Here is a 26,964-nt window from a genome sequence, read left to right as displayed (position 1 = left end):
AACTCTTGGACATTTTATCTTTTGTATGAAATGATTATCACTCTTCCGTTGATCCGAAGCAGAATGAATCACGCTTAAAGAAGGAATGGATTTTTTCTTGGAATTTACTCAGCAAAAATAATGCCCTTTCCCAACACTTAAAAACGACAAACGGTAAACAGTTCCATCAAAGTGATTTCTTCGATATGGGGATATATTCACTACATCATGTCATGTATTTCATATTCTTCATTATGAAATCCATATCCATGGCACCTATTGGTATCGAATTATCATCGGCACCACGATTTTCGCTAAATGCTCCTTTCAGTTCGGCCTGTAAAAAACTTTTCTGAACTCTAATCCATCAAATTTGGAGCCCTGAAAAGGGCTGTTGATTATATGCTAAGCTAATATAGCACGCTCTCCTCGGATACGATGGGCCAGCACGATGTCCTTGGGCATGTTGTGACGCGTTTTACGTGGATAGCACACAAATTGGTATCTTCGAATAAGCCTCCTGCAGCGTCATAACCGCGGAACTTTGGAAGCGCAAGTCGGTTTTGAAGTACTGAGCAATTCCACGAACCAAATGCTTGCGTATCAGCAATTCGGTCGACTTCTGATAGCGACGAATTTCATGCGAAGTTCCCGGTCGATAGCGATGTGGCTTCTTCACGCTTCCTGCGGCTGGTGCGCTTATCCGAGCTGCTTTCGTGGTGCCTTACCACCGAAGGACTAACGAGCTGTCTGCTTAGTCCCGATGAAACGAGTCCTCACGGTGCGAGAGTACAGTAAGAAATGAACGAAAGCAACGGAAGTGTCATTTTATAAAACATAAAAGAATCGAATGTAAACCCCACCCTCTTTATTATATAAGCTTACTGCATACTCACGAATATAATAAGGGTGGGATTTAGATTCTATACTTTTATGGTTTATAAAATGACGCGTCCTTTGCTTTCGTTCATTTCTTACTCTACTCTCGCACCGTGAGGACTCGAGCTCGTTAGTCTTTCGCAGACAGCTCGTTAGTCATTCGGTGGTAAGGCACACGAAGTCAGCTCGGATAAGCGCACCAGTAGCAGGATAGGTGGAGAAGCCACATCGCTATCGACCGGGAACTTTGCGTGAAATTCATCGCTATCAGAAGTCGACCGAATTGCTGATCCGCTGCTACCTTTGCAGCATTTGGATCATGGAATTGCTCAGGACTTCAAAACCGACTTGCGCTTCCAAAGTTCCGCGGCTATGACGCTGCAGGAGGCTTATTCGAAGATACCAATTTGTGTGCTATCCATGCAAAACGCGTCACATCATGCCCAAGGACATCCAGCTGGCCCATCGTATCCGAGGAGAGCGTGCTATATTAGCTTAGCATATAATCAACGGCCCTTTTCAGGGCTCCAAATTTGATGGATTAGAGTACAGAAAAGTTTTTTACAGGCCGAACTGAAAGGAGCATTTAGCGAAAATCGTGGTTTCGATAATAATTCGTTACCGATAGGTGCCATGGATATGGATTTCTTAATGAAGAATATGAAATACATGACATGATGTAGTTGTTCCGTTCCCACGGAAGAAAAATCAATATCATTTGCCACGCTTCCCAGAAACCACCAACGAAGCATAGAAAAAACAACAACGCACTTCGCGCTCGCTATAAAAGCGAGGAGCGCTGCCCGAGAATCATCAGTGTTTTACCGACCACCGCGACGACAACATCAGGAGGAAAGCCCAAGCAGCAGCAGAAAATAACTAGCAGCAGCAGAAGAACAAAAAGCAGCAGCAGCAGCAGAACCACATATAGAAGAAGTGTAGAAGGAGAAAGAAATATATAAAAGAGTTATAAAGTTTTCGCCATCTTTTCCTCTACATTTCAAATTACAAAAGAGTTTATAGATCAGCCTTTTTTAAGGCTTTCCGATCACACCCGAACACGAACACGAACACGAACCCGGATCCGAACACCAACAGCCGACGAGAGCTCCAACCGTTCAACCGACAGGTTCCGAGCTTGGAGGATCCCGAAAAGTACAGTCCACCTTGCGGTCTTTGTTCCCAGACTGAACACTGGTCCTTCGAACCGGATTTGGATCTTCCGAGTACATTTCCCGAGGACGTGTGGATAAATTACCGAAAAAAAAACCGAACAGTGCGCGAAAGAAGCTGGGTGAAAAACAAAGCTTCTCGGAAGAATTTAGTGAAAATTAAAAATGCCGATGAGTCGTACACCCACAAAAGGTGGTCAACAAATGGACAAAAGTAGTGAAGAATCGAAAGGATTTAAAGGGTTTGAAGACGATTCAACAGTGAGTGATAGCAAAGCCATGGAAAAATTGGTTCCTCTATTCCGGCAGCGGAATCAAGTAATGCAGAAGGTGTCCCGTATGCACGATGCCGTTGAAAATGAAGAGGCACCTGTGACGCTGGCGCAGTTAAAAGTGTTTTCAAAGAAACTGCAGTCTGCATACGATGAATTTTCGGGGTTTCACAGTCAGATTATTGCAGCCGTTCCAGAAAACGAAATGAATGGGCAGGAAGAGGAGTATATTTTATTCGAGGAACTGTTCGATGAGACGTCTGCCATAGTCGAGTCACTCCTCATACGAATGGAGAAGCCACAAGTTCCATTGTCATCAAGCCCGCAAGTGATTGTCCATCAACAGCCATTGAAAGCACCTATCCCGACTTTCGATGGTGATTACGCGAAGTGGCCAAAGTTCAAGGCCATGTTCCAGGACGTCATGGCTCAATCGCGAGATTCGGACGCGATCAAGCTATACCATCTGGATAAGGCCCTCATCGATAAAGCTGCAGGGGTGTTGGACGCAAAAACCATTAACGAGGCCAATTACGAGCACGCTTGGAGAATATTGACCGAGCGTTATGAAAACAAACGTATTATAGTGGAGATGCACATTCGCGGTCTTTTAACACTGCCGAAAATGGAAACCGAATCCCATACAGAACTTCGACACCTACTAGACAAATGCAATAATCATGTCGAGAGTCTCGAATATTTGAAGCAAGAATTGATTGGTGTATCGGAACTAATGGTTATTTATCTCCTGACGTCAGCATTGGACAAAGCCACCCGCAAGCATTGGGAACAGACGATGAAGCCGGGGGAATTGCCGAACTACAACTTAACAATTAGTTTCCTGAAATCCCAGTGCCAAGTTTTAGAAAGGTGCGAAAATGCTCATTATCCTTCGTATCCGAAGAAGACAATAACTACCACTAAAGGAGTGAGTCATCGATCCTATGCAGCTACGTCAATTCAGGAGCCACCTACCGACAAGTGCGATTTTTGTAGTGAACAGCATCGTAACTTCCAGTGCAACAAACTTAACGCCATGTCCGCATCGGAGAAGATCGAAAAGGTTCGTTCTGCGGGCGTGTGTTTCAACTGCCTGCGGAAAGGTCACAGATCCAAGGAGTGTCCATCACCAAGGAGCTGTCGCAAATGCCAGAGACGTCATCATACACAGCTGCACGAAGACGAAGTAACGTCGAACGTGAATTACAACTCTAAAAGTGAAACTTGCACATCGAAGATAACTCTTGTCGACGAAGATTTAACAACGAAGCAGTCAAATGAAACAAACGTGCTCAGCACTTGTTCCTGCAACCACGCCAGAACAACGAAAACAGTATTGCTTCTCACCGCTGTCGTTCTGGTTATGGACAAAGATAAACAACCACATCAATGCCGCGTCTTGCTTGATAGTGGGTCTCAGGTCAATTTCCTGACCGAACGGATGGCCAACATACTTGGCATTCCGAAACAACGAGCCAGTGTACAGATCGCTGGAATTAATAACCTCAGAACCATCGCACGAGATAAAGTGGAAGTAGATTTCCAATCGAGATGCAGCGAATACCGCGCCAGACTGGAATGCTTAGTGACGCCGGAAATAACCGGAAAGATCCCATCTGTATTGATAAACGTCGAAGAATGGAACATTCCGACTAACATCATGCTTGCAGATCCGAACTTCTTCAAACCTGAACAAATCGACATGCTTATAGGAATGGAGCTTTTTTTCAATCTGTTGAAGCCTGATCACATCACTAATGACGAAAACATCCCCGATTTACGAGACTCGCATCTGGGATGGCTGGTCACAGGAACTGTGAGCAGCAACGTAAATACCCTATATTCGCAAGTGGCATCAGTCGAATCGATTGAGGAATCGATGCAGAAATTTTGGCAGGTCGAAGAATTAGCAGATACTACTACATTTTCATCCGAAGAACAACGCTGCGAAGAACATTTCGTATCCACACATTCCCGTGACGTTAGCGGAAGGTTTGTAGTGAGACTTCCGCTCAAAGAAAATGCAGCCGAACTGGAAAGTTGCCGAGCTTTGGCATTAAAGCGATTTTTCATGCTAGAGAGCCGATTTCTTCGAAACCCAGAACTGAAGATGCAGTATGTGGATTTTATTCGCGAATATCGACTACTCAATCATTGTCGACAAGTGGACGAATCGAAGGACAACCCGTTGCTGAAGTCATACTATATGCCTCATCATGCAGTACTCCGACCCGATAGCTCTAGTACCAAATGTAGAGTTGTTTTTGATGCCAGTGCCAAACCATCACTGTTACGGACAGCTGAGGCTTATCGCGGATCGAGTTACAGATCCATAAGATAAGCAATATTTGAGATTATATTTAGAAAAGACCTCCAAGCGAGGTATAGAAACGTTTAGAAAGGACCAATGTAAGGCAATTAAAAGATGTAAGAGCTCAAGTGTTTTGTTAGGCTAGAAAACGCTTGTAGTTCGAAATTATTGCCGGTCATAAATTCAGAATGGACGAATATTTAAATAGCGTCCGGTAAACAATTTAATGCATGCATCATTTAGGATGCATTTTTATTACCCTTTTCCATCCCTAGCTGCGCTCAGCCAGATACACCAGCAGGGTGTAATAAAATAAAAGGATGTTATTTAGAGCGAAGGATGGAAAGGGGAAATCCAAGAATAAGATAGGCGCACCGACGAGGTGCTATAAACTTAAGGTATTTTCTTAGGGTAGTGCAGCCGTCTCAGACTGCACGTTACCATACGCTAGAAGAAGGGACAAGGAAGGTAGATGATCTAAACGAAACCGATATGTTATCGGTTTTCAAGAGAGAGAGAGGAGATGTTCCTCGTCAATCTTAGTTTAAGGAACCATGTATATATTGTGAAACTTTTGAATAAATTTTTTAGTATTGTAACAGAACTCACGCGAAAGCGTTAAAATTTTTCTTTCAATAGAGAAATTTTTCATGGTGGCTCCAGAGAGGAGCAGTGAAGATTTCCAAAGTGGAAAAAAGTGAAACTCGCGAACTCTTCTCGACAGTGGATGCGAGAAGTGATAATTCGCGAAAATTTATCGGCAGTGGATGCCAACAGTGTTAATCGCGAATAAAAAGTCTTTTTCAAAGTTAATTCGCGAACTATTCATCGGCAGTGGATGCCAACAGTGTTAATCGCGAATAAAAAGTCTTTTTCAAAGTTAATTCGCGAACTCTTCAAATAGCAGTGGATGCCAAAAGTGAAACTCTTCTCGGCAGTGGATGCGAGAAGTGATAATTCGCGAAAATTTATCGGCAGTGGATGCCAACAGTGTTAATCGCGAATAAAAAGTCTTTTTCAAAGTTAATTCGCGAACTCTTCAAATAGCAGTGGATGCCAAAAGTGAAACTCTTCTCGGCAGTGGATGCGAGAAGTGATAATTCGCGAAAATTTATCGGCAGTGGATGCCAACAGTGTTAATCGCGAATAAAAAGTCTTTTTCAAAGTTAACTCGCGAACTCTTCTCAGCAGTGGATGCGAGAAGTGATAATTCGCGAAAATTTATCGGCAGTGGATGCCAACAGTGTTAATCGCGAATAAAAAGTCTTTTTCAAAGATAATTTGCGAACTCTTCAATCGGCAGTGGATGCCAAAAGTGTTTCTTTCAACCGAAATAAACATTGTGAATTGATTAAGAAACCGGCAGTGGATGCCAAAAGTGTTCCTTTCAAACGGAGACAAATATAAGTGAATTAACCAGCAAAAACCTTAAGCAGCAGTAGACGCAGCAGCACCAGCAGTAGCACCACCAGAGGTGACAACAACATCCGAGCCAGAAGGCCTCCCAGGACAAGGAGAGAATCGCCCAAGCACCAACACGGAAAGACGGAGATAGGACCGGATCAACAAAAAAGGTGTGATTTTTCCATTTTAGTTTAGTCATGTCTTATCAATTCATTAGGAATAAGAATGGCAATTGCCGCTTGTGCAATGAGCCTGATTCTAGGGACGATTTAGTCGCGTGCGATGAATGTGACCGATGGTTCCATTTGACATGCGCAGGCCTAAATAAAAAACCTAAACAAACAGAAAGATGGATATGCCCCAAATGCAAGACCATAGAGAACGAATTGTTAAGACTTCAAAAAACACAACCAACACCAATAGAAGAGATGATGAATATCCATAGAGAATCTATGCGGGCTCTAGTAGAAACTCTTAAAATTAAGAACGAGGGTAGAGAAGAAACCCCTGATTCAAATAGACTGTTACACCGGCAATCTCTCTTAGACCTCCCCTATTTTGATGGGTCATATAAGATATGGCCTAGATTTAAAATAACGTTCGAAGAAACTACCCTTCAAGGAAACTTTTCCGATTTAGAAAATATAAATCGTTTACAGAAATATCTCAAAGGAGACGCGCTGAAATTAGTGAGCGCTCTTTTAATCGATAAAGCTAATGTTCCAAAAATAATGGAAAAACTAAATCTACGGTTCGGAAATCCCGAAACCATTTATTCGAATTTATTGAAGGAAATGCTAAATGCGAGGAATCCACATTTTGGATCACCCCAAACAATGATTGATTTTGTAACATCGCTTGATTGTTTCGTGACAAATATAAAAATACTAAAACACGATGAATATCTCAATGATCCTAGATTGATTCGTGATTTAGTTTTAAAACTTCCAAACGACTTGCATCATCAATGGATCAAGTTTGTAGCTGATACAAAGAAAACAAGAGATATAATTGATCCATTTATACCGACGCTAGAGGACCTTTATAATTGGTTAAAACCTCAAGAAGAGTTGGCCACGATGCTACAGTCGGAGAGGAAAGAAAAACCTCATAAGAGCGGATATTTGAATACACATGCTGTAAAGGAACAAAAATATAGGCCGAAGCGCCTACCAAAGTGTTTCGCATGCCGAAACGAGCATAAGACATCAGAATGTTCAATTTTTAAAAATATGAACGTTCAACAAAGGAGTGATTTTATTTTTAAACACAGGCTATGTTTAGCATGTTGTAATTATACAAACCACATGGCAAAAGATTGCAGGATCGCAAAGCCTTGTGGAATCGATGGATGCAAACTTAGACACCACGCATTACTGCATAGAGCAACTCAGAGAGATGCTAACCTTAATAATACAGAAAGCGTTAATTGTCATGTAAATAAAGAGAACAAAATACTGTATCAAATCCTTCCAGTTACATTGGGCTGCGGAAAAAAGGAAATTAAAACTTTCGCATTTTTAGACCCTGGGTCATCAGTAAGTTTGATTCACGCTGATATTAAAAATAAACTTGGAACACAAGGGCGTAACAACCCCTTAACGCTGGTTTGGACTAATGGCGAAACTCAGCAAGAACTAGATAGTGAAGAAATTTCCCTAAGTATACAAGGATGCAATAATCAACGTTATAACATACATAATTTGAGGACTGTGTCGGAATTATCTCTTCCCTCACAGTCAATGAATATTCATGAATTACGACGAGAATACAATCACTTAGAAGATATAACTCTCGAAGGATATGAAAATGCTATGCCAAAAATACTGTTAGGTTTACCGCATTCGTTTTTGATAAGCGGTAGGGAGACGCGATCAGGTAAATTTAATGAACCAGTCGCACAGAACACTAAACTCGGATGGGTTTTGTTCGGGCAAACTAACGAACATAAAAAATTGAAAGGACACGTGCTGATGAACGACGAAATTGATTCATCAGATTATTTCAATAAAATGATGGAAAATTATTTTAGCCTAGAAGATTTCGGGATAAAAGTACCTGTAAAAACCTTGATGTCTAACGATGAAAAAAGATCGATTGATATCATGAATTCCACTTTGAAATATGAAGAAGGAAGTTATGAAATTGGGCTGCTTTGGAAACAGGAGGATGTACAATTTCCGCATAGCTATCAATCAGCCATGAACAGACTACGTGGTCAAGAATCAAAAATGCGTAAAAATCAATGTCTACGTAAATGGTATGTTGAGAAAATAAAGGAATATGAAACCAAGGGATACGCTAGAAAACTCACTCCCACAGAACAGCAGCAACGTGATCCAAAAATATTTTACTTACCGCACTTTACAGTTGTGAACCTAAATAAACAGCCCATAAAGCCACGGCTTGTTTTTGATGCCGCTGCTAAGGTTAAGGGAGAGTCCCTAAACACGAATTTATTACAAGGCCCGGATGCAACGACGTCGCTATTTGGAGTGTTAATACGATTTAGAGAAGGAAAATTTGCGATAACTGGAGACATCAAAGAAATGTTTCATCAAGTTAAAATAAGAAAGGAAGATCAAAATGCCCAAAGGTTTTTATTTAGGGAAAACTTTGACGAAGATCCCGACGTGTATGTGATGCAAGTGATGACCTTTGGAGCTACCTGCTCGCCCGCATGCGCACAGTTTGTTAAAAACACAAATGCTGAGAAATTCAGAGAAAGTCATCTTCAGGCAGTAGAGGCCATTCAAAACAACCATTACGTGGATGACTACCTAGATAGTTTCGACGATTTAGAAAATGCCTCAAAAATTGTGAACGAAGTTATTACCATTCACAAATATGGGCACTTCAATATCAGAAATTTTATATCCAACAGTAATGAGCTATTGGGACAAATCCCGGAAGAAAATAGAACGGAAGTTAAAGAAGACTTATTAGGAAAATTTGAGGAATCATATGAAAAAGTACTCGGAGTGTATTGGGATACAAAAAAGGATTTTATTCGCTACAAGGTGGATATTCCTGTTACACAGGAGTTTACGAAACGAAAACTGCTTTCACAAAGCATGAGTGTTTACGATCCACTTGGTTTATTATCACATATAACAATTCAATCTCGAATTCTAATGCAGGAGCTCTGGAAAAGTGGAATAACATGGGATGAACAATTAAACCCAGCACTAAAGAAAAAATGGGAGAACTGGCACACAAAACTGGAAGAAGCAAGAGCAATAAGAATACCACGTTCATATGCCAATTCTTCTCACCCAAAAGAACGAGAACTACATGTCTTCGTTGATGCATCTGAGAATGCTTATGCAGCAGCAGTATACTTAAGGAGTGTATATGAGTCACACATTGATGTCAATATCGTGGCTGCCAAGGCAAGAGTCGCACCAACTAAAATGCTTTCCATACCACGACTCGAATTACAAGCCGCTGTATTAGGAAGCAGATTGGCTAAGACAGTAAAAAACGAGCTACGTCTATCAATAGATAGAGTAGTATTTTGGTCAGATTCCAAAACTGTATTAGCATGGATTCGTTCAGAACCACGCAAGTACAAACAGTTTGTTGCCTTACGGATAGGAGAAATATTAGAAACCACATACGTAAACCAGTGGAGATGGGTGAATAGTAGGAATAATCCAGCGGATGAAGCTACGAAATTATCAAATAGTAATTCAATCTGGTTTACAGGCCCACAGTTCTTATATGATAATGAAGAAAACTGGCCAAATGAAGTTCAGAGAAGCGACACTGACGAAGAATTAAGACCACTGCACACTATTCAATCGAAAGAGTTTAGTGGTCTGAAAAGCATTCACATAAATTGGTGTTCGGATTTTGTGAGATTGAAGCGTTCTGTTGCAATTGCATTCAAATATATCGATTGGCTGAAATCAAAATGCAGGAACCAAAGCTTCAATAAAAATATTGACAAGGAGGACCTGGATTATGCTGAGCTCGTTTTAATATATAAGGCTCAATGGGAGTCATATCCCAAAGAAATGGAACTCTTACAAAATAAAATGAAAATTCATAAGGGAAGTGAAATTCGAGCACTTAGCCCGGAAATTTGCACGGATGGAATAATGAGATCAAAGGGACGTATTGAGAACGCTAACTGTTTACCAACTTCAGCCAGAACACCTATCATTCTGTCCTACAAGCATTATGTGAGCACTTTGATATTACGTCATTATCACGAAAAATATCGACATAAAAACCTGGAGACTGCCATAGCGGCAGTGCGACAAAAATTCTGGATAACAAACATCAGAGTTGCTATTAAGACAGTTAGAAGGAAGTGCCAATTTTGTAAAAATATGTCTGCGGAGCCAATTCCTCCAATGATGGCAGCCCTACCACGTTCTAGAACTACACCATATTGTAAGCCATTCACGTATACAGGCACAGATTATTTCGGCCCTTATGGCGTGTCTATTGGAAGACGCACTGAAAAACGTTGGGGATGTTTGTTTACTTGTATGACAACAAGAGCAGTACATCTCGAATTAGCACAAGATATGAGCTCAGACTCTTTTATTATATGTTTCCGAAATTTACAATATCGTAGAGGTAAAGTGCAAGAGTTGTTCAGCGACAATGGAACTAATTTCATTGGAGCAAGAAACGAATTTGAGAAAATTCTTAGAAGGCTATCAGACGACGGAGTCAAATGGCATTTTAATCCTCCCGCTTCACCGCATTTCGGTGGAGTATGGGAAAGAATGGTGAGAGAAGTTAAAAGCCTTTTACCTCAAAAACAAGAAACCATACCAGAGTATGAACTTAGAACCATACTAACCGAAGTTGAATTCCTCATTAACAATCGCCCGTTAACGCATATTCCTTTAGATACAGAAGACGATGAGGTTTTAACTCCTAATCACTTTCTGTTAGGTTGCGCTGGTGAAGCTGTCATTACGATCGACGACGTTTCCAAAGCAGAAGCAACTCGTCAACACTGGAAAAGAGCGCAATCAATTGTTAAGGGATATTGGAATCGGTGGATAAAAGAATACCTCCCAACCCTAACTAAAAGAAATAAATGGTTGGAGAAGACTAAACCTATAAAGGTAGGGGATATCGTGGTTTTTGCCGATGAAGAAAAGAAAGGTAAATGGCATAAGGGCAAGGTGATAAGAACAACAACTAATATGGATGGGCAAGTTAGATCCGCTACCGTGGAAACAATTAAAGGTGAAATTACTAGACCAGCTGTAAAATTAGCAGTATTAGATGTAAGTAAGAACAATGAAATCGAGAGCTCAAAAGATACCACTATTTCCTCACCACCTCTTAACTTTGTTGGAGTAATTAAAAGTGCCCCAGGGAGTAAAGAGGAAATTAAGGGACCGCGAAATCCTCAAGAATGGGGAGTAAGAAAAACGGTTAACATCGAGCATGTAAAAGAGCTGGCGTCAAAATTGAAACCGAAGCCACAAACAAAAAAGAAAGTCATAGGTAAAATAAGACCATATACCGGCACGATACAAAAGGCTATCGTAACCGCAATGGCAATTCTAGTACTGGTAAATTTGACAAATGCCGTCAACATCCAGCCTATTGAGGAAGGGGGTTTAATGTTTGATTATGTTGGGTCATGTATAGTAAAGCGAGGAATTTGGAGGACAAATATTGTATCCAACTTAATTCCTAACGACGATATTTCTATGCTAGACTCTATTCATTCGAACTTAGAAAGAACCTTGAAGTTCATGGGGAATGTAACTCAAGACAGCGCTTTGACAGAACTTGTAATGTCGATAGAACGACAATGTAACAATGCAAAACAAGAAATAAATTTTTTATCACGATCAAAAAGGAGTCGTGGAATACTTGGGTTTTTGAAAGACCTGTTATTTGGGAGTAATGATGTGGAAGACGAAGTACAGTCTTTGCGTATTCACGAAGAGCAAAAACTTCATGATATCTCACAAACCATGAGACTATTGAATCAAAGAAGCAAAAATATGGGAGATGAATTAAGCGTAAGAATTCGTAGACTAAATGAAGGAATGTTATCTTTGAAGGGAAAGTATTCCGAAGAAAGAACTAATATATTCGCAAGAAAATGTTTTGAGACCACAACGTTAGCTTTGCAATTGATTGATGGCATAACTCGAAAATACAGGATAATTAAGACTCACCCTTTAGCCGAAAATGAAATGCAAAAGGCAATTCAAAATATAAAGAAGCAATTACCAGAAGGATACTCAATCCTTAGAGACCCACTTGCAGTTAAATACAACATTAAAATTGAAAATGGAACAGTAAATATAATAATGGAAAATGTAATTATTAATAAGGAAAACTTCGAAGTATTCAATGTAATCCCTATTCCTGAAAATGGAAGTGTTATAAAAATAGATCACCATGTAATAGCAATTAATAATAAACATGAATTTTTTTACCCAGATGGAAATTTAATAAAGCTTAATGAAAGTCATTATGTGGTAAATCAGCCAGAATTAACCAGAGTTCCAGATTGCATAGCTGGAGCATTACTTCATGAAACGATAAAACAAAAATGCTCAACAAAGATGATGGAAGAACCATACACCATGTTAACAAAATTGAATAAGATCAACTCTATATTGTACACAACGAGCGACCCTAGCAAGATAATAATCCATTGTAATAATGTAGCCATGTCACCGCCTTATAAGAACGCGATCATAGAACTGTTCCCAGATTGTAAGATCCTAACAGAAAAAACTATTCGTTATGCCCAAATATCTGGACATAACGGGGAAGCTAGAATATTTTTTAAACCTATTCAGAAACTACCATATGTACTAGAAAAACCAAACATAAATGAAAATTTGAATACAACTATCTCGAGTAGAAATCCATATGAAAAGGTAGATATAAAGGATACAGTAATACCTGAAGACGATTTTATAAAAAAGAAACACGTATATACATTTGGAGGTACCATAACTGTTATTTCAATGATTATAATAGTAGGAATTTACGTATACATAAAATTAAAGAGAAGAAGTAATAGACAAAATAATAGAAGAAATGATGATCCGCCTTCGTTATTAGACATGATACGGCTAAATAGAGTTCAGGAAGAATCAAGAAATATTCCTATTATTTTAAACCGTGATAGTTGTCTATAATTGAGTAAATCTATGTAGTAGATTTACGGAGTCCGGAATGTTACGGACAGCTGAGGCTTATCGCGGATCGAGTTACAGATCCATAAGATAAGCAATATTTGAGATTATATTTAGAAAAGACCTCCAAGCGAGGTATAGAAACGTTTAGAAAGGACCAATGTAAGGCAATTAAAAGATGTAAGAGCTCAAGTGTTTTGTTAGGCTAGAAAACGCTTGTAGTTCGAAATTATTGCCGGTCATAAATTCAGAATGGACGAATATTTAAATAGCGTCCGGTAAACAATTTAATGCATGCATCATTTAGGATGCATTTTTATTACCCTTTTCCATCCCTAGCTGCGCTCAGCCAGATACACCAGCAGGGTGTAATAAAATAAAAGGATGTTATTTAGAGCGAAGGATGGAAAGGGGAAATCCAAGAATAAGATAGGCGCACCGACGAGGTGCTATAAACTTAAGGTATTTTCTTAGGGTAGTGCAGCCGTCTCAGACTGCACGTTACCATACGCTAGAAGAAGGGACAAGGAAGGTAGATGATCTAAACGAAACCGATATGTTATCGGTTTTCAAGAGAGAGAGAGGAGATGTTCCTCGTCAATCTTAGTTTAAGGAACCATGTATATATTGTGAAACTTTTGAATAAATTTTTTAGTATTGTAACAGAACTCACGCGAAAGCGTTAAAATTTTTCTTTCAATAGAGAAATTTTTCAATCACCAACAAGCGTGTCTCTCAACGATGCACTCCTAGGTGCCTATTCTGTATTCCGACGGATTTCTATTTCGTTCGAAAGTGATATTTCGATCGTTTTCGAATTTACCATTCCCTATTCCAATCGTTTTGCTCGTTTCGAACGAAAGTGTTAGAAAATTTCGAATATGCATCGATCTGTCAAAAACCGATAAACAAAAAGAAACACCGTATTAAATAGCGGCGAGTGCGAGTTGAATTTCAGTTAATTTTTGATCCTAAGAGAAATTTGTGAGAAAATTTTCTCGTTCAATGGATTCCGTTTTGTTACCGATTTTGGCGGAGCAAGAAGAAATTGGAATGCCTTGCTACCATCGGCGAAACCACCGAAAATCAACCGACTTCATGAAACTTTCTGATGAAGCGTAAGTATCCGTCTCAAAAATCCCATGTTTGTTTCTCTTATTGATTAATTTTGCCCTTATTCAGATTCATCAAAAGTTTTCGTCTAAGTAAGGAAGCTTTTCGGTACGTTTTAGAGGAAATTGAGAACTGCCTTACCACAAGGAAAGGTGGTCTATCCACGGAGGTGAAACTCGCAGCATGTTTGCGATTCTTTGCTGAAGGAAATTATCAACATGGAGCAGGGCAAGATTATCACATTGCCATAGCACAGCCCACATTTTCCAAGGTGCTGACTGAAATGCTTAACATTCTGGAGCGGACACTGTGTAAGAAATGGATTTCCCTAAATATGACGGAAGACGAACAGCGGCGTGCTAAACTACACTTCTATCAGAAAACATCAATTCCGGGTGTTATTATGTGTTTGGATGGAACCCACGTAAAAATTATTCCACCTAAGCTGAATCGAAATTTGTTTTTTAATCGGAAGGGATTTTATAGTCTCAACGTTCTGATTGTAAGTATTATTAGTATTTGAATTAACAAATCAATGAACAAATACTCTTTTTTATCAACATAGGTTTGTGACGATCAGCAAAGGATTCGTTTCGTTGATCCTACCTTCCAGGGATCTAATCATGACTCTCATATATGGCGTGTAAGCCCTGCAAGAACTCACTTTGAGCAGCTTCACCAAAATGGTGAAGTTAATACTAAGATTCTAGGTAATGTTCAACTACAATATTTTAGTATACTTGTATGTACTGTGTGATAAAATATTTTCAGGTGATGCTGGTTATCCATCGGAACCTTGGTTAGTAACGCCATTCAGAGCAGCGGAGGAAGGGAGTTTGGAGAGCGATTTTAATCGCAGGCATGCCTTGGGTCGTGCTATCGTCGAGCGGACAATCGGTTTACTAAAAAATCGGTTTAGATGCATCCTTGGCGCGAGACAACTTCACTACAATCCTACTAAATGCGCTCAAATTATAAATGTATGCTGTGCACTTCACAATATATGCTTAGAATTTGGTCGTTCTCAGTAGTTATAATATGTTATGCAGCTGTTTACATAATAAACTTTTGTTTAAATTAATATTTATGACTGTTAAATTTCATCTAACTTGTTTGCAAATGCTCAAATAAATAACAACCACCGGAAAAGGAAGTGTCTTCCTTACTTAACTATGGTTTCGGCAGAATTATTTACTCTTATTCCTGCCAACACTTTGAGAACATGTCATTATCGATTTCTCGTAAGCAGGCCAAGTATTCAAATAACCATTATTAATACTTTTTGCGTTGTTTTAACCCCTTGCTGTACGATTTAATTTCCAACAGCACGGCCCAAAACGAGCACTTCGAGTCGTTCCGCTACTCTGCTGAGTGTGGGTATCTAACATGGGTGCCCTATGATGAGCAAATACATGTTGTGTTTAAAATAAAAACGAAGGAGTTATTACTACGTACTAACTCGTTCGTTTTTATTTTAATTATAATATTCAAATTATATTTTATATTTTTAGCTCATTCAATTTTTTTTTTAAATAACGGAAATTTGATAATCTTCAGTTGTCGGTATCCTCATCATATGCCTGAAGCTATGTAATTATTTCACATCGAGAAACAACGAGTGAAGTTCAATGTTGTACGTGAAGGGGTTAAGGAAGTTCCATAAACTATAGGCGAAATTCGTGAATTTTAAAAAAGTTTATATAATTTTGATGCTATTCCAAACAAACTTCAAAGAAAAAAATAAGTAAGATTTTTCTTCCATGGAAAGATATAAAAATACGATTAGAACTTTTTTCATTTTTTTATACTTGAGTTACAATATAAAGATAAAAAATCAGATCACTGATATTTTGAAACATTATTCTAATGTTCTGAAATATACGCAATCTGCGTTTCAAGGATTTGTCGCTATTGATTTCTCCAGCGCGATCTTCTCCATCTCGTGGTTATGTCGTTTTTGTTCACTCAGATGTTCTTTGAGTGTGGCATCCACGGAAAGAATCGCTCGAGCTGATTGGCGCTGATAATGAACCAGATCACTCAAATTCTTATTTGTGTTTTTTAACAGGGATTTCACATTGGTGTGAAATTTGTTTTGTTGCTCGACTTGCAGCTCTAATAGCCTCGTGGTAGAAGGTCTGGATTTTTTCGGCTGAGAGGGCTGGAAGTGAATGGTATTATTGATACCGTCACACTCGTCGGAAGTACCATAATATATAAAATTTTCCTGGTCTGCATCTTGAGGTTCACCCGAAGGCGAACCCAACTGTGTTCCATGAGATGAGGTACCCGGGATTCCTTCCACGGTCGCAAGTAACCCAGTTAGTAGAACTGCCTGCTCCTCCAGCTCGGACAAATTGATAATTTTATTGGGTCCTCCACCTGTCGCCCTCTGCTCCCGTTTGTTGTGAGCGAGTTTTCGCTTTAATCCGGACTTATAGTCCGCCCAAACCTACACAGAAAACCAGGGCAAAAATAAGACTATAAACATATGTTTCGGATTCGTTTTAGTATATACCTTTTTCCATCCACTTCCATCGCGAATAGGCGGTCCCAAACTATTGACTTCTGCCGCCAGATCATCCCAGAAGGGTCCGGAATTTCCTCGGGAGAAACCCTTTGCTATGTCCGGCTCTTGCTCCAGAAGCAGCACAATCCGCTCGAACTGATTTTTAGTGGTTGTTTTGTTTTTGTTTTTTTCCCTGTTGAACGTTAAAATTGATTTAAAGAAAAAAATGATTAAAAATTAGCTTACATTTTTGCAGTTCACCGCTCATCCGCTGCGGAAATTATTCACTCCTTCATAAACAAAGTGGGTTTGACGTTTGGTTTGATTCGAATGAAAGATGTTCGAAAACAAAACAGTCCGAACGAAAGGTATTCGAATTTGAAAACACCTCGAACGAAACAGGGAATGGAATTTACCAAGTCGTTCGAAATATTTCGAATCGATTGAAATACAGAATAGACACCCTAGTCGGACCGGTCGTCCAGAACGAGTTGTTCGCAATAATGTTGCGGTTCCGGAAACATCGGTACGTATTCACCGCAGATATATCAAAAATGTATCGACAGATTCAAGTGCATCCCGATGATGCCCGCTACCAACGGATATTTTGGCGCGAGAACTCAACTGACTGCCTTCAAGTTCTGGAATTAACAACCATAACCTATGGCACCGCATCCGCGCCATTCCAAGCAACTAGGAGTTTGGTCCAGCTGGCGCGAGACGAACGCGAGAAATTTCCTGTCGCTGCTGATATCATACTAAAGGACACATACGTAGATGATCTGCTTTCCGGATCCGAAACAATTGAAGGAGCCATCGATGCATTTCACCAGTTGAAGGCGATGCTGGAAACTGCTGGATTTCCGATTCACAAATGGTGCTCAAACTCGTCAATAATGTTGGGACAAATACCGTTGGGAGAGCAAGAAACACCGAAGCCCATCGAAGAACGAAAGGTAAACAATGCAGTCAAAATTCTCGGCCTACTATGGGAGCCAACTTCTGACGAGTTTCTCCTTGCTGGTAAAATTACATCCGATTTCCGTCCACCTGCTACAAAACGAAAAATATATTCTGAGGTGGCCAAGCTGTTCGATCCTTTAGGCTTGTTTTCACCGACGATAGTTCAAGCCAAACTACTAGTCCAGCAACTTTGGCGGCACAATTTGGACTGGGACGAACCGATCAATGATGAAATGAGTGAAAAATGGAACGAGCTAAGACAAGCATTACCTCAACTGATGGAGATAAAAATTCCTCGCCAAGTGACCTTCTCCGAAGCAGCCTGTTACGAAATTCACGGATTTGCCGATGCTTCCAACGCTGCATATGGAGCTTGCCTATACATCCGAAGTTTGTATCCTGGGGGTTTAGCTAAATCGCGATTATTATGCAGTAAATCGAAAGTTGCACCGCTCCACGCTCTGACAATTCCACGCAAGGAATTATGCGCCGCTCTGTTGCTAAGTCGCCTCGTTAAAAAGGTAATTGCCGTACTAGACATTGACATTAAGCGCGTTATCCTATGGTCCGACAGCCAAATTGTCCTGGCTTGGTTGAGAAAACATCCCGATCGTCTAGAGATTTTCGTACGGAATCGAGTTGCTGAAATCCTCAATAACACGGATGAATTTAAGTGGAGTTACGTTCGTTCAGAAGAAAACCCTGCTGATGTTGTTTCGCGAGGCCAGGCACCAATTATGCTAATGAAGAACGAGTTATGGTGGAACGGTCCCCAATTTCTAGCCCAACCTATCATCGAAGCTGAGCCCACATTGGAGATTCCTGACGACGACTTACCAGAGTTAAAATCCATCTGCCCTATAATATCTGCCGCAATAATCGAACAGCAGCTGCCGGTTTTCAGAAAATACAGCTGTTTTAGGAAACTTCAACGAGTTATTGCTTGGATGTTACGGTTCAAGAATAACGCACGCAGAAACGGCGAACGGATTCTATCTACACATTTAACCGTCAAAGAACTTCGACAGTCTATGCTGGTGATAGTACGTGTGATCCAGCAAGTGGAACTAGCCGACGAAATTAATCGTTTGGAGTCGCAGCAACAATGCAAACGCTTAAGTTCTCTCAACCCTTTTTACATCGAAGGAGTGCTACGAGTCGGTGGAAGACTAAAGCATTCCAAGCTTCCTGAAATATCAAAGCATCAGATTATCTTACCCAACACAGGTTCGGTTACGAAACTGCTTATATGGACTATGCATCAGGAGTTACTCCATATAGGTATAGCTGGATTGATATCAGCAATCAGACAACGCTTTTGGTTATTGAATGCCCGATCAACTGTGCGACACGTCATCCGGTCCTGCATAAAGTGCTTCCGAACAAGGCCAATTGGATTCTCTCAGCTAATGGGTGAGTTACCTAGACAACGAGTCACACCGTCTCCTCCATTTTCCATTACGGGTGTGGATTACGCCGGGCCCATCAATGTCAAGCAAGGCTCACATCGACCAAAGATAATAAAAGCATATATCGCTGTTTTTGTTTGCATGGCAACAAAAGCTGTGCACATAGAATTGGTTTCAAACATGACGACGGAAGCTTTCATCGCAGCACTACAACGTTTTATCAGTCGGAGAGGGATGGTTGCTGAAATACACTCCGACAACGGAACTAATTTTATTGGTGCAAACCGCGAGCTTCAACAATTATACAAAGTTTTCCAAAATCAACAAGGAATCGATCGTCTGAAAGAGTTTTGTCACTCAAAGGAAATGGAATGGCATTTTATTCCTCCGGATGCACCCGAATTTGGTGGCTTGTGGGAAGCGGCCGTAAAGAGCACCAAAACCCATTTAAAACGAGTTATTGGCAATATGACTTTGACTTTCGAAGAGATGTCTACAATCCTGTGTGAGATCGAAGCTATACTTAATTCTCGCCCGCTATTTGCTATATCGAACGATCCGACCGACCCAGACGTGATTACTCCAGGTCATTTTCTCATTGGTCGTCCTCTCATCGCTGTGCCCGAACCAACATTTAGTGAGAATGTGAAAATCAATCGTCTACGCCGTTGGCAACACATCCAACTGATGCGTCATCATTTTTGGACAGCGTGGTCCAGAGATTATTTAGCCACTCTTCAGCCCCGCAAAAAAAATTGGAACACCATCGACAACGTGAAACCTGGTATGATTGTTCTATTACACGAAAGAAACAGTCCAGCGCTGCAATGGAAACTTGCTCGTGTGACAAAGGTATTTGCAGGCGCGGACAACCTGGTTCGTGTCGTAGATATTCTTTGTGACGGAAAAACTTATCGACGTTCAGTATCAAAATTATCCGTGCTACCAATCGAAGAGAACCAACACCTACTCGAGCTGGAGAAACGCGGAATCTGATCATCTCGCCCGGGGGAGTATGTTCCGTTCCCACGGAAGAAAAATCAATATCATTTGCCACGCTTCCCAGAAACCACCAACGAAGCATAGAAAAAACAACAACGCACTTCGCGCTCGCTATAAAAGCGAGGAGCGCTGCCCGAGAATCATCAGTGTTTTACCGACCACCGCGACGACAACATCAGGAGGAAAGCCCAAGCAGCAGCAGAAAATAACTAGCAGCAGCAGAAGAACAAAAAGCAGCAGCAGCAGCAGAACCACATATAGAAGAAGTGTAGAAGGAGAAAGAAATATATAAAAGAGTTATAAAGTTTTCGCCATCTTTTCCTCTACATTTCAAATTACAAAAGAGTTTATAGATCAGCCTTTTTTAAGGCTTTCCGATCACACCCGAACACGAACACGAACACGAACCCGGATCCGAACACCAACAGCCGACGAGAGCTCCAACCGTTCAACCGACAGGTTCCGAGCTTGGAGGATCCCGAAAAGTACAGTCCACCTTGCGGTCTTTGTTCCCAGACTGAACAGTAGTGAATATATCCGAAGAAATCACTTTGGTGAAACTGCATTATGAAATTATTTGTGTACGAATGCCGCAATCGATAGTCGACTCTAATTTGCGCTGGGTAATTTCCTCGGAGGACTCGATTCCTCCTTTGAACATTAATAATCTCTTTCTGGCAAAACGATGTGGTATGAATCACATTATTTGAATGATAGAATGAAGAAGTTTTCTGCCAATTTCCTTCAACCTCCAAACGTATCTTTCTCCCGTTTGTCGTTTTCGCGTTCGCTAATCCTTTCTCACAACACCCATTTCTCGTTTGAGAAATTGTTGAGTAAACATTGTTTGTCAGTGCGCGTAGAGCGGGAATTCCTAAAGATTCATTGCACCTCTAATAAATTGCCGAAAGACGTGGTCTTACGTTGATCGCACTTGATTGAAAAAATCCAAAACGAAATGTATTTGGTCGCAGCATTATATGAGTAGAAAGCAAATAATCGCTCGAAAATGACTTGATTTTCGCGATGTGAAACATTTTCCGTTTTTCATGTTATGCATCCAATATTGGATACGAAAATTTCCACTGATGGGGAAAAAAAATATTCAGAAGCTTTCCTGTTAATTGCGATTGATTGAAAAATAACAAAACCAAATGTATTTGGTTGCAGTGTTATATGGATAGGAAACATTAAAATAAACTCTTTCGCATGAATGTATTTTTCAATTCCCAGGGGAACTGGCAGATTATTTTTCAGCAACGATGATAGCAACGAGAATTCCGCGCGTGTATGTGTGTGTGTGTGTGTGTGTGTGTGTGGTGGCTGCTCCGATGTTTCAAGCGGAACCGTGGCATCACTCTCCTCCTGATGGATTCTCTTTTGGCCTTAGGTGCACAAACAGGCTCTTGGTAACACCGTTCATCAGCGTTTTCATTATAAACGAAATTAGCTTCACAACAACAGCGACAACATGCTCCAATCGCTGTTCAATCATAACTGAGTGGGTTTACGAGCGGCGCTCGCTTATATACCGATTGGTGATTTCAATAGCCTGTTTTGAAAGCAATTTTAAGACTATTGAAACAAGTTTTTGGATGAAAAAGTAACAAGTATATGACGCGTAGACATTTTGTCTTTCAAATGAAGTGTTTATCATACCATTTCGTTCAGTTGTTTAAGAGCTATTAACGCTCAAAATCTCGGTCTCCAGCGTAACGCTTTCGTTCTCGAAACTTTGGTTTTACACCCCGGTATAGAAATGAAAGACGTAGTCCTACGTCAAAACATTATAAGAACAGATCAAATTGTTGAAATTATAATTAGAAATCATTATTAGAAACATGTTTCGTTTAAGATTTTTGCATTGTTTGCAGAAAACCTTTCGAATACTAACGGGGATGTTTATTAGACAAAATGAATTGATTTCCATTCATAATTTTCATTTCGAAAATGTGTTGATTTCTCTTACAACTATGAAGGCCAGAGTTGCTGCATTCCTGCAAGCGATAAGAATGATCGTGTAAGGTTGAGGAATAAGGTGATCGCGGAATGGAGTGATTCTTACTTGTGTGAAGTTAGCGGATAAAAGTTCAGTGCATAAAAGTTTTTGTTGCATGCAAGTTTCTCTTCAACGTCTTGTTGGATTTAATGAATAATGAATTATTTAAATTGAAATAAAATGAGTGTTTATTAGGTAACATCCTTCGAAATCATGCTCATTTGTTAGAGAAATAATTCATTCATCTTTGAACATGTATCATTTTCTTCTAGATCGTGTCAGATAAAAATTATAGAGAGAAACGTGAGCATGAGTCTACATAGGAAAATATACCATATATTAAAAATCAAAAAAAGTTGTTCGAAACATAAAAATACGCTTATCTGGGGATAGTCTTATTCGATAGAGAATTGTTTCACCTATCTTCAGCCAGAATTTCAATTTTTTTAATCGAGTCTGAAGAAAGTTATTGACTGAAACGTGAACTTGTGTGATGGGTTTGTATGAGAAAAACATACCAAATTTTGAAAATCAAAAAAAGTTGTTCGAAACATAAAAATGCGCTAATTTGGAAGAATACTTATTCGATAGAGAATTGGTTCACCTATCTTCAGCCAGAATTTCAATTTTTTTAATCGAGTCTGAAGAAAGTTATTGACTGAAACGTGAACTTGTGTGATGGGTTTGTATGAGTAAAACATGCCAAATTTTGAAAATCAAAAAAAGTTGTTCGAAACATAAAAATGCGCTTATCTGGGGATATGTTTATTCGATAGAAAACTGTTTCATCTATCTTCAGCCAAAATTTCAATTTTTTTAATCGGGTCTAAAGAAAGTTATTGACTGAAACGTGAACTTGTGTGATGGATTTGTATGAGAAAAACATACCAAATTTTCAAAATCGAAAAAAGTTGTTCGAAACATAAAAATGCGCTTATTTGGAAGAATGTATATTCGATAGAGAATTTTTTCACCTATCTTCAGCCAGAATTTCAATTTTTTTAATCGGGTCTAAAGAAAGTTATCGACTGAAACGTGAACTTGTGTGATGGGTTTATATAAGAAAAACATAACAAATTTTGAAAATCAAAAAAAGTTGTTCGAAACATAAAAATGCGCTTATCTGGGGATATGCTTATTCGATAGAGAACTGTTTCATCTATCTTCAGCCAGAATTTCCATTTTTTTAATCGAGTCTAAAGAAAGTTATTGACTGAAACGTGAACTTGTGTGATGGGTTTGTATGAGAAAAACATACCAAATTTTGAAAATCAAAAAAAGTTGTTCGAAACATAAAAATGCGCTTATCTGGGGATATGTTTATTCGATAGAAAACTGTTTCATCTATCTTCAGCCAAAATTTTAATTTTTTTAATCGGGTCTAAAGAAAGTTATTGACTGAAACGTGAACTTGTGTGATGGATTTGTATGAGAAAAACATACCAAATTTTGAAAATCAAAAAAAGTTGTTCGAAACATAAAAATGCGCTAATTTGGAAGAATACTTATTCGATAGAGAATTGGTTCACCTATCTTCAGCCAGAATTTAAATTTTTTTAATCGAGTCTAAAGAAAGTTATTGACTGAAACGTGAACTTGTGTGATGGGTTTGTATGAGAAAAACATAACAAATTTTGAAAATCAAAAAAAGTTGTTCGAAACATAAAAATGCGCTTATTTGGAAGAATACTTATTCGATAGAGAATTGTTTCACCTATCTTCAGCCAGAATTTCAATTTTTTTAATCGAGTCTGAAGAAAGTTATTGACTGAAACGTGAACTTGTGTGATGGGTTTGTATGAGTAAAACATGCCAAATTTTGAAAATCAAAAAAAGTTGTTCGAATCATAAAAATGCGCTTATCTGGGGATATGTTTATTCGATAGAAAACTGTTTCATCTATCTTCAGCCAAAATTTCAATTTTTCTAATCGGGTCTAAAGAAAGTTATTGACTGAAACGTGAACTTGTGTGATGGATTTGTATGAGAAAAACATACCAAATTTTGAAAATCGAAAAAAGTTGTTCGAAACATAAAAATGCGCTTATTTGGAAGAATGTATATTCGATAGAGAATTTTTTCACCTATCTTCAGCCAGAATTTCAATTTTTTTAATCGGGTCTAAAGAAAGTTATCGACTGAAACGTGAACTTGTGTGATGGGTTTATATAAGAAAAACATAACAAATTTTGAAAATCAAAAAAAGTTGTTCGAAACATAAAAATGCGCTTATCTGGGGATATGCTTATTCGATAGAGAACTGTTTCATCTATCTTCAGCCAGAATTTCCATTTTTTTAATCGAGTCTAAAGAAAGTTATTGACTGAAACGTGAACTTGTGTGATGGGTTTGTATGAGAAAAACATACCAAATTTTGAAAATCAAAAAAAGTTGTTCGAAACATAAAAATGCGCTTATCTGGGGATAGGCTTTTTCGATAGAGAATTGTTTCACCTATCTTCAGCCAGAATTTCAATTTTTTTAATCGAGTCTGAAGAAAGTTATTGACTGAAACGTGAACTTGTGTGATGGGTTTTTATGAGTAAAACATGCCAAATTTTGAAAATCAAAAAAAGTTGTTCGAAACATAAAAATGCGCTTATTTGGAAGAATGTATATTCGATAGAGAATTTTTTCACCTATCTTCAGCCAGAATTTCAATTTTTTTAATCGGGTCTAAAGAAAGTTATCGACTGAAACGTGAACTTGTGTGATGGGTTTATATAAGAAAAACATAACAAATTTTGAAAATCAAAAAAAGTTGTTCGAAACATAAAAATGCGCTTATCTGGGGATAGGCTTTTTCGATAGAGAATTGTTTCACCTATCTTCAGCCAGAATTTCAATTTTTTTAATCGAGTCTGAAGAAAGTTATTGACTGAAACGTGAACTTGTGTGATGGGTTTTTATGAGTAAAACATGCCAAATTTTGAAAATCAAAAAAAGTTGTTCGAAACATAAAAATGCGCTTATTTGGAAGAATGTATATTCGATAGAGAATTTTTTCACCTATCTTCAGCCAGAATTTCAATTTTTTTAATCGGGTCTAAAGAAAGTTATCGACTGAAACGTGAACTTGTGTGATGGGTTTGTATAAGAAAAACATAACAAATTTTGAAAATCAAAAAAAGTTGTTCGAAACATAAAAATGCGCTTATCTGGGGATAGGCTTTTTCGATAGAGAACTGTTTCATCTATCTTTGGCCAAAATTTCAATTTTTTTTATCGGGTCTAAAGAAAGTTATCGACTGAAACGTGAACATGGGTAATATGTTTGTATGAGTAAAAACATGCCAAATTTTGAAAATCAAAAAAAGTTGTTCGAAACATGAAAATTCATTCGTTGCATGAACATCTCTTGGTAAGGTAGATGATATTAACCCTGCTAATTTACCGCACAGGGACAATAGGTCCATAGAATTTAGAAAGAAAGATTTCTGGGATTCTGGAAAAGATCTCGTTTGGAGACGAGAGCAATTTCAATGTTTGTTAGATGGGGAAAACAGGTTAATTAGATTCAAGACTGGATATAAAGAGCGAATTAAATTCGTCAGTCTTGAAGAGCAGAAATCATATACAACATTCCATGATTTAATCAGACATCCCAATAGTACATGTCAGGCTTATTTCAAAGGTGTAGAAGATCACGTTCCATTGAAAAAAAAAACGAAACGAACGATTGAAATTTTTGCACGTTGCATGTTCCTTTCATGTAAACGTTTTATATTCATCACTACCTTTGATCCTTTGGAAGATGATGACGTTGATTTTAAAATTCTTCATGACATGGACGATATTTCCCACCCAACACCATTGGCCTCACAAATTCGGGGAAAACAAAGAGTTTTGTTACAACAGGAAATTTTGAAAACTACCACTCGTGATTTCATCACGAACCAAATAGACACTCTTCATGAGAACCAAATTTCGTTTGAATTGGATAGGAATCCTTGAGGTTGTATTTCTGATGATGCAGCCAGAAAAATGGCTTCTGAAGCTAGATATAAACTCCGTGAAGATAAGGATGTCTTCTCTGCGCTTGGAGAGTTGTCGAGGAAGTCTGAGAGTTCAATCATGAGTTTGCAATACAAACCTATTAATATCCTTCTGATGACCAAAGCACAGCTTGACATTTTTATTAATATTTCAGTTGAATCCGGTCCACTTGACTTTCATCTAGATGCGACTGGTGTCCAATGGTATTCCATATCCAGTAGTAGTATGCTTCTGTACAGTTTGATTGCACGCGTTCAAATTTGTCCTCGTGACAAGCTAAAACCATTTCCTATCACTATTTTTTTTACTGAAAATCACTACACCGGGAATATTGAGACTAATTTGCGTGTGATAGCAAATTTTATAGTCAACAACACGAAAAAAAAGACTCTCGTCTATTTTTCGAACTGTTACAACAGATTTTTCATTAGCTGAGATAAATGCACTTATGTCATCTTTTAATGCAATGTCTATAGTGCAGTATCTCAAAGTTTGTGAAGCGTGGGTTCTAGATGAAAATTTGAATAAAAAATTAGATTTTGTTGTTCTCAAGCTGTGCAGCTCTCATTTGACGAAAATGACAAATTCATACCAGAGAAATATCATCCGGATAATAAATTCTGTAAAATTGTGTTTGCGTCTTTGTTCAATATAAGATACGCAGACACGATTTACGATACTCTAAAGTTATTTTTCAGATATTTATTGACTAAAAAGACAAATGTTAAATTAGATTGTTATGGACGTTTGACAAAATATTTAAGTTTCTTGAAAGAAGATGAATCAATACCAAGTGATACAGAATCTTGCACTGTAA

At 38.8% G+C, this 26,964-nt stretch overlaps 4 protein-coding genes across 4 annotated transcripts; 3 read left to right on the top strand and 1 right to left on the bottom strand.

Annotated features, from left to right (window-relative positions):
• Window positions 1-2,195: 2,195 nt before the first annotated feature.
• LOC129765881 (uncharacterized) lies at window positions 2,196-12,461 on the top strand. The gene is made up of 3 exons (XM_055766318.1): window positions 2,196-4,554; window positions 10,887-11,563; window positions 12,450-12,461. Exons 1-3 carry the CDS (start codon window positions 2,196-2,198, stop codon window positions 12,459-12,461), a joined length of 3,048 nt encoding a protein of 1,015 aa, XP_055622293.1.
• Window positions 12,462-13,919: 1,458 nt separating this feature from the next.
• LOC129768815 (putative nuclease HARBI1) lies at window positions 13,920-16,973 on the top strand. Its single transcript, XM_055770714.1, has 4 exons — window positions 13,920-14,274; window positions 14,339-14,771; window positions 14,835-14,979; window positions 15,041-16,973. The coding sequence occupies exons 1-4, from the start codon at window positions 14,162-14,164 to the stop codon at window positions 15,298-15,300; spliced, it is 951 nt and encodes a 316-aa protein (XP_055626689.1). The 5' UTR covers window positions 13,920-14,161; the 3' UTR covers window positions 15,301-16,973.
• Window positions 15,083-17,179, bottom strand: LOC129768816 (uncharacterized). The gene is made up of 3 exons (XM_055770715.1): window positions 17,025-17,179; window positions 16,788-16,971; window positions 15,083-16,721 (listed from the first exon to the last, which is right to left on the bottom strand). Coding segments are annotated over exons 1-3 (744 nt in total). The 5' UTR covers window positions 17,027-17,179; the 3' UTR covers window positions 15,083-16,163.
• Window positions 17,180-17,332: 153 nt separating this feature from the next.
• Window positions 17,333-20,146, top strand: LOC129765879 (uncharacterized). The gene has a single exon (XM_055766317.1). It carries the CDS (start codon window positions 17,333-17,335, stop codon window positions 20,144-20,146), a length of 2,814 nt encoding a protein of 937 aa, XP_055622292.1.
• Window positions 20,147-26,964: the final 6,818 nt, after the last annotated feature.

Source organism: Toxorhynchites rutilus, chromosome 2, assembly GCF_029784135.1.
Source record: "Toxorhynchites rutilus septentrionalis strain SRP chromosome 2, ASM2978413v1, whole genome shotgun sequence".
NCBI lineage: Eukaryota > Metazoa > Arthropoda > Insecta > Diptera > Culicidae > Toxorhynchites > Toxorhynchites rutilus.
The sequence above is the reverse complement of the archived record's forward strand: the minus strand, read 5'-3'. Positions and strand labels throughout refer to the sequence as shown.